Below are 8,478 nucleotides of genomic sequence, written 5' to 3'. Positions count from 1 at the left end.
GGGAAAGATTGAAGGCAAAAGGAGAAGGCAGAGGCAGAGGATGAGATGATTAGATAGCATCATTGACTCAATGGACATGAATTAGAGCAACTTTGGGAGATACTGAAGTACAGTGTAGCCTGGGTTGCTGCAGTCCATGGAGTCACAAAGAGTTGGACACGACTTAGCAACTGAAACAACAACAAAGTGTTTGAAACCTGTAGATACAAACTTTTGTAGGAGAGCATTACAGCATTATGTCACAGAAAGATCTGGCATACTTATATTGAATTTATTTTACAAAGAGAAAAATAATGAGCCACTAATAAGTGAGACTGAACACTTTGGACCAATGACATAGAAAATGTGACATCAGGACAATTCCAGGACACATGGTCTAATAAATGCAATTCTACTTGTGGAGGGAACAGGACTGAATATCCTGATCTTCCTCAAAGTCTAATAAATAAGACTTAATTTCAAATTTCAAAAGAATATTTTATTCCTGTTATAATTTCATTCAAAATTTAAAACTGAATAGACTCTGAAAGTCAAATGGACTGATTTTTTTGTCATTTATGGTGAAGTAACTTTATTTATTGAAAAACCTAAATACAGTCATAGAACTCAATACAAAGAGATAGAATAATTATTTTGAATAAAATTTCCATTAACCAAGAAGCCTAAGATCTGCAAGTTTTCTTAAAGTGTCATCAGATTCTGGATGGAGAAAAGTAAGTGTAGGCTAATAAATGACCAGTTAATAGATAACAGAACATTTCATAAGCTATAGTAAAGTATAGTTTAAATCAGCTGGAAAAACCATTTTGCTGAATAATTATTAATGTATGTCACCTTGCATAATATTCAGTTCCCCTCAGCTCAAATTTTAATACTGATTGCTTTTTTCATGCCTTTTTTCAGGATCTGATTAATTTAACGACCAGGGAAAAACAAGTAGACAAATTAAAGGTTTGTGGTGAGCCAGACTTTTTCCCATGCATGCACAGACCACGTGGTCTATGAACATGACAGCCCCCACTTCCTGTTGCGGGGAGTCACACAGGTACCGGGTAGTATGTATATGTGCTGCCGGGCACTCAAAGACACTGAACTCTCAGCTTAAGGCACAACTAAGCACATTTGTTCAGGGAAATCCATGCCTCATGCTGCTCTCCAGTCTGCTCTGGGTGTTCCTGGCCTTCGCCTTCTCTGGTAGGGAGGCTTCCAAACATGGGTGCGAGTGTTCAGGGGGAAAGGCCTGCACACAGGCACGTGGAGCTTCACAGGGACTTGGGGAGGAAAGGAGGACTGGGGAAAAGCAAGCATCTTATGATCTCATTTTTTTTGTCTTTGGATCCTAAATAACTCCTACACTATTTTATTCACTGCTTCATCTTTGTTTTCTGATTGTTTTCCCCACAGCATCTGGTGTGGCCCAGAAAGTTACTCAAGACCAGCCAGATATATCCAGCCAAGTGGGGCAGTCAGTCACCCTGAATTGTCGGTATGAAACAAGTTCGGGCGTTTACTACCTTTTTTGGTACAAGCAACTTCCCAGTGGACAGATGACTTACCTTATTCAACAGTATTCAGAACATGGTAATGCAAGGAATGACCGCTATTCTGTAAACTTCCAGAAAGCAGATAAATCTATCAGCCTCATCATTTCATCCTTACAGCTGGAAGATTCTGCAAAGTACTTCTGTGTTCTCCGGGAACTCACAGTGCTTAAAGTAATAGGAAAAGCTGTACAAAAACCCAGCGCTTGATAAGAGAGAGCCCTCCTGCTGCAGGACCCCAGCTGAAATGCACACCCATAGACCCCAGACAAGAAATGGTAGTCCTGTGGTTGTTTAAGTTGTGGTCTGGATCAGAAGATTTAATTCTAGATAGAGGCTCCTTCTATGTCATTGGAAACAGGTGTCCAGAGTAACTTTCTACTAATACATTCTCCCCTTGAATTTTTGACTTTAAGTCAGTCATACAGAACATGTGTAAAGTTGTCTAGATTTGAAAACTTGTCCCATAAGGCTTTAAACTGGCAGTTTTACTTCATCACAAACCTGGGTCTACCTGTGTGGAGTCACCATCAAATCCATGTCCTTAGTCATTTCCTCTTAGACTTTGTGTCAGGGCACAATCAGAAAAGCAGAACCATGAATGATGTAGAATAAGAGATTAGTTATAAGGACTAAATCTCAGGCAAAGGCTAGAGCTGGTGGACAAGTCTGTACAAAGCTGTTATTTTTATATACCCTCAAAATATACCCTCCAAAACTCTTACAACTAGTTGAGCCTGAATTCACTTTAAGTGAGCTTAGAGTAACATTTGTAAAGGAAAGTTTGGTGAGGACAAAAGCTGGACAAACTGTGACACATAAAGTCATACTTAAACTATGAGGACACTTGGAACCCACAAAGACTTGTCTGTCTCACTTCCTTCAGTCTCACAATACTGAGTGACCTTGAAGAGAAGTGGCTGTCATTTGCCATCATGCTACAGGCATACTTGGCCCAAGACAAAGAAGATGAGGAGGACTTCTAATTGGAAGTGGAGGAGTTGTGAGTCAACAATAAAATGAGCTAGTTCATCACCAGCAATGTGTAGAAAAAGCATTTGCCAAAATCCAATAGTCAACCATGGTGAAAACTCTAAGAAACCAGGAATAATGGAGAATTTCCCCAACAGCTCTTAGTATGTTTACTGGTAAAAGACTATATATTTTTACCTAAGAAAGGTAAAAATGGAGAATATCCACTTTAAGCACTCTCCTTCAGCACAGTGCTGGACGTTGTAGCCAGTGCAGTAAAGCAAGTAAATATATAAACAACCTTTTAAGCCAGAAAGGCAGTCAAATTACCACTATTTTCTATCTATGTAGAAAATCCCAAAAAATATACCCTCCAAAACTCTTACAACTAGTAAGTGGGTTCAGAAGGTCCCAGGATATATAAGGTAAACACAAAATCAAATGCATTTCTATATACTAGCAATAAAAATGTGGATAGCTAAATTAATAATATAATACCATTTACAATGGCTCAAGAAAGACCCTAAATCCTTAGGCATAAATCTAAGAAAACATGTACAGAACTTATATACAGAAAGCTACAAAACACTGATATTTCCAAAAAATTCAAATAGCTGATTATTCTAGCTATTATCCTAGAAAGACCAACTTTCCCCCCATGGAGCTGCATAAACATCTTTAAAAGTGAAAGTGAAAGTCACTCAGTCGTGCCCAACTCATTGCAACTCCATGGACTATACAGCCCATGGAATTCTCCAGGCCAGAATACTGGAGTGGGTAGCCTTTTCCTTCTCCAGGGGATCTTCCCAACCCAGGGATTGAACCCAGGTCTCCCACACTGCAGGTGGATTCTTTACCAGCTAAGACACAGGGGAAGTCCCATGGAGCTGCATAGGCACTTTTAGAGAAAAAACAAAACAAAACAAAACAAAACTGATGACACATGCATTATGACCTCTTTTTTTTTTTTTATGACCTCTTTTTGGACTTGATTCTATTTATTGACTTTCTTATATCCTCATACCAACAGACCATTCTATCTTAATTACTGGGGCTTCATACACGTTTTGAAATCTGGAAATGCAAGAGATGTTTTCTTTGTCTTATTCAAGGTTTATTCTAGGTTTTGCACTTCCACATAAATTATACAATAGCTTCTACCAGAAGAGACTGAGGTAATTTGCTTGGGATTGTGTTGAATTTATGAATTCATTTAGGACAACTAACATCTTAACATATGGAGTCTTTGGATCCATAGCCTCTTTATTTATGTCCTCTCTAATTTCTTTCATTAATGTTAAGATTTTTGTAGAGGACATGCATTGTTGCTGTTGTTTCGTCTCTATCGTGTCCAACTCTTTGTGACCCCATGGACTGTAGCCTGCCAGGCTCCTCTATCAATGGGACTTTCCAGGCAAGAATACTGGAGTGGGTTACCATTCCCATCTCTAGGGGATCTTCCCAAATGAGGGGTATTTTCTACATGTACAAACATGTGATGTGTAAATAAAAATAATCCACCTGGTTGGCAGGCAGACTCTTTAGCACAGAGCCACCTGGGAAGCAAGGCTACTTGCTATAGAATTAACAATTTTATCTTTTATTTCATATAACTTTTTTACCTTTAATTGACCTAAATACCCAGCATCAAATCCAGATCCAGGGTTAACTGGGTTAAGAAAAATGTGAATACAGGGAATTAATTATGCTCTGAAATGGCCAGAACAGAGCTAGATATCTGTCAGTATGAGAACAGATTCAATTCAACAGGCAAATGGATGGTACCAACCTCTTGTTTGGGGTTTTGAAAACACTATTTCATTGAGCAGCCTTAGGAAATGGTCTTTCCTGATATCAGTGTCTGTAGGTGGCAAGGACTGGTCACCACTGAGTACAAGGCCATGATTTGCGTTAGTTACCCCAGACCTCAGAAGTGAGGACATTTCTAATCTCCCTAAAATGATCTGTGATTTTTTTCCTCCCAAATCAAAACTATTCTACAGTTACTAAAGAGGAATCAAGAAGAGGACTTGCATACCTTATATTAAATTAGTTCCCAAGCATTTGATAAATGACATCTTAATTGCATTTTCTAATGTTTTTGCTAGAATCTAGAAATAAAATTGATTTTTGTGTTTGGTGACTGTATCAATGCACTAATATATTCTAGTTCTTACAGTTGGTTTAGAGGTACTTTGTATTTTCTACATGTATAAACTTGTGATCTGTAAATTAAAATAGTTTTGCTTCTCCTTTTCAAACTTAATACATCTTATTTCCTTTCCTGGTTTGATCCCATGCCCTCCATTAGGACAGTGAATAGAAGTAGATAGTCTACCTGTCTTCTTTGTAATCCTATAGGGAATAATATTGACTTTGATATTTTCAATGATACCCTTTATTAGATTTGGGAATTTTTCTTTTATTTTTGGATTGTTGGGAGTATTCATCATACTTACTCCCATAACTCCCATCATACAAAAGAGACGTTAACCTTTCAGCAAATTCTCGATTGCTGCTGCTGCTGTTAAGTTGCTTCAGTCGTGTCTGACTCTGTGCGACCCCATAGATGGCAGCCCACTAGGCTCCCCCGTCCCTGGGATTCTCCAGGCAAGAACACTGGAGTGGGTTGCCATTTCCTTCTCCAATGCATGAAATGAAAAGTGAAAGTGAAGTCGCTCAGTCGTCCGACTCTTAGCAACCCCAGGGACCATAGCCTACCAGGCTCCTCTGTCCATGGGATTTTCCAGACAAGAGTACTGGAGTGGGGTGCCATTGCCTTCTCCAAAATTCTCTTATTTGAAAATAAATTAATTACATAATTTTGGTTTTCATCAAGCAAAGGAAGATAACCTCATCTCATATTGTCAAGATATAATCTTCTAAAAAAAAAAAAAAAGATATAATCTTCTAAAATTAAAAATTCTGAAAAGAGACAATAGGCTAGAAAACTTATTTTTAGATTCTCCATATATTTTTTGTTTTCAGTATTATTTAAAATGACACTTTGGAGTGTTTTGTACAATCTTTTAAAAAATAAAGTCGAAGAAACCAACAGACAAAATGTTCATGCTAGTTTTCTTCTGCCTTTTGCTAATATAATAAAATAATATATTCTTACATAGCTTAAATGAATTCACTTTCATTTGTTCCTATATTTTCAGTAATAGTGGGTGTTGACTTGTGTGTGCATGTGATCCACCAGAGAGGGACTCCCAAAGAATATTTGTGATTATTTGTTAAATGAATGAAGCGTGATTACCATGATATTTATTTCCATATCATTAGTTTAATTTTCCTCCATCCTAGAGTTGGGATGTTTGTTATCTGTTCTTGAATTTTGTCCACAAATATAACCCTCTGTTTATCCTGTCGGAGTCTTTTGTTTAACTTGACTTCCATAGGATTGAAAGATTGCTTTTAGAATAATTTCAAGAGTTGCTCAGCATAACTTCTTTCACTAAGTTCATGAGTAACAGCTCATCTACTCATTCAGAAAACAGAAAACTCTTGAGTGCTTTATATGTAGCAACTTCTCTTTATAAACATTGAGTAACCTTAAAATATGGGAAGGTTAAAGACAAAAGGAAAACTACAAAGAAGCCAACAACTGAGGATCATAATGGGGGTATGACAAAACAAAGGAGCCAAAAATAATTAAAATCTTTTGTGGAGCGGTATAGAACTAAGAAAACACAGCTGAGTACAGAGGTGGAACAACTACAATGTGTGTGTTCTCAGTCGTGTCCAGCTCTTGGGACACCATGGACTGTAGACCACAGGCTTCTCTGTCCATGGATTTACCCAGGCAAGAATACTGGAGTGGGCAGCCATTTCCTTTACCAGAGGATATTCCTGATCCAAGGATCGAACCCCCATTGCCTACATTGCAGGCGGATTCTTTACTGGCTGAGCCACCAGGGATATTTACCTTTCAAATGAGGAACTTTTCAAAAGGTTGACTTCTGGTGGGAGTTTAGCACTGCAGTTTGTTTATTCAGTCACAAAAGGGGGCTGCTTTATTTGGAAAGAGTGGTCCTTTCTGGCTATACAGGAAAGGAAACATGTTTTCCATAGATGTTCCACAGAAAAGAGAAGAAAAAGGACAGATTTTCATTGTCTTTTGATAAACTGATTTTATAATCCTTTGTTGAGTGCATGCGGTCAAGGATTCAGGGAATCATATCTTTATAGCCTAAACCTTTTCCATGTACCTCCCTAAATACTGCTTCCCCATTTCCCACCCCTGGTTAACTCTTCCTTCCCTATCCCTTACGCTCTTTTCTCTTCACTCCTCTTTTTCTGCCAGGATCACCCACCTCCACCCTTCTCCACCCCAGATAGTTTGCTTTCCCTTCTGTCTTTTCTGTCTCAGCATCTTTGGTGCCGAACACCTACAAACTTGGGCACAGAGGGCATAAGAATTAAGGACAATTGTTCAAGGAGGATGAGGAGAATACCATCCTTGTCATCAGTTACTATATCAAGAACTGATGCATTGAGAAATGTCTGCCTAGATGGAGACAGATGCATGATTCCAAGGACATTTTCAGGATGCTGAGCTCCAATGTTCAAGCTCAAGATGTTTAGCTTTCTGTCTCAATGTTTCTAATATCTCCTGTCCCTCAGAACAACCACAGACTACTTTGAAATCTCACATACATTTACTAGAACATGGATGGAAATTTTCATCTCTTTACAATATCAGATCAGATCAGTCAATCAGTCATGTCCGACTCTTTGTGATCCCATGAATCGCAGCACGCCAGGACTCCCTGTCCATCACAAACTCCCGGAGTTCACTCAGACTCATGTCCATGGAGTCAGTGATACCATCCAGCCATCTCATCCTCTGTCGTCCCCTTCTCCTCTTGCCCCCAATCCCTCCCGGCATCAGAGTCTTTTCCAATGAGTCAACTCTTCGCATGAGGTGGCAAAAGTTCTGGAGTTTCAGCTTTAGCACCAGTCCTTCCAAGGAAATCCCAGGGCTGATCTCCTTCAGAATGGACTGGTTGGATCTCTTTGCAGTCCAAGAGAGTCTCAAGAGTGTTCTCCAACACCACAGTTCAAAAGCATCAATTCTTTGGCACTCAGCCTTCTTCACAGTCCAAACTCTCACATCCATACATGACCGCAGGAAAAACCATAGCCTCGACTAGACAAACCTTTGTTGGCAAAGTAATGTCTCTGCTTTTGAATATGCTATCTAGGTTGGTCATAACTTTCCTTCCAAGGAGTAAGCATCTTTTAATTTTAAGGCTGCAATCCACATCTGCAGTGATTTTAGAGCCCAGAAAAATAAAGTCTGACACTGTTTCCACTGTTTCCCCATCTATCTCCCATGAAATGATGGGACCGGATGCCATGATCTTTGTTTTCTGAATGTTGAGCTTTAAGCCAACTTTTTCACTCTCCACTTTCACTTTCATCAGGAGACAGGGATCAAGACCATCCCCATGGAAAAGAAATGCAGAAAAGCAAAATGGCTGTCTGGGGAGGCCTTACAAATAGCTATGAAAAGAAGAGAAGCGAAAAGCAAAGGAGAAAAGGAAAGATACAAACATCTGAATGCAGAGTTCCAAAGAATAGCAAGAAGAGATAAGAAAGCCTTCTTCAGTGATCAATGCAAAGAAATAGAGGACAACAACAGAATGGGAAAGACTAGGGATCTCTTCAAGAAAATCAGAGATAACAAAGGAACATTTCATGCAAAGATGGGCACAATAAAGGACAGAAATGGTATGGACCTAACAGAAGCAGAAGATATTAAGAAGAGATGGCTAGAACACACAGAAGAACTATACAAAAAAGATCTTCACAACCCAGATAATCACGATGGTGTGATCACTGACCTAGAGCCAGACATCCTGGAATGTGAAGTCAAGTGGGCCTTAGAAAGCATCACTACGAACAAAGCTAGTGGAGGTGATGGAATTCCAGTTGAGCTATTCCAAATCCTGAAAAA

General features: G+C 39.1%; 1 gene segment (V, D, J or C); it reads left to right on the top strand.

The window, feature by feature from the left end:
- The first annotated feature begins 1,089 nt into the window (after positions 1 to 1,089).
- On the top strand, positions 1,090 to 1,751 carry LOC139185441 (T cell receptor delta variable 1-like). The segment is given in 2 exon segments: positions 1,090 to 1,194; positions 1,405 to 1,751. Coding segments are annotated over 2 exon segments (396 nt in total).
- The last annotated feature ends 6,727 nt before the right edge of the window (positions 1,752 to 8,478 follow it).

The sequence above is a fragment of the Bos indicus genome, chromosome 10 (assembly GCF_029378745.1).
Source record: "Bos indicus isolate NIAB-ARS_2022 breed Sahiwal x Tharparkar chromosome 10, NIAB-ARS_B.indTharparkar_mat_pri_1.0, whole genome shotgun sequence".
Classification (NCBI taxonomy): domain Eukaryota; kingdom Metazoa; phylum Chordata; class Mammalia; order Artiodactyla; family Bovidae; genus Bos; species Bos indicus.
The sequence above is the reverse complement of the archived record's forward strand: the minus strand, read 5'-3'. Positions and strand labels throughout refer to the sequence as shown.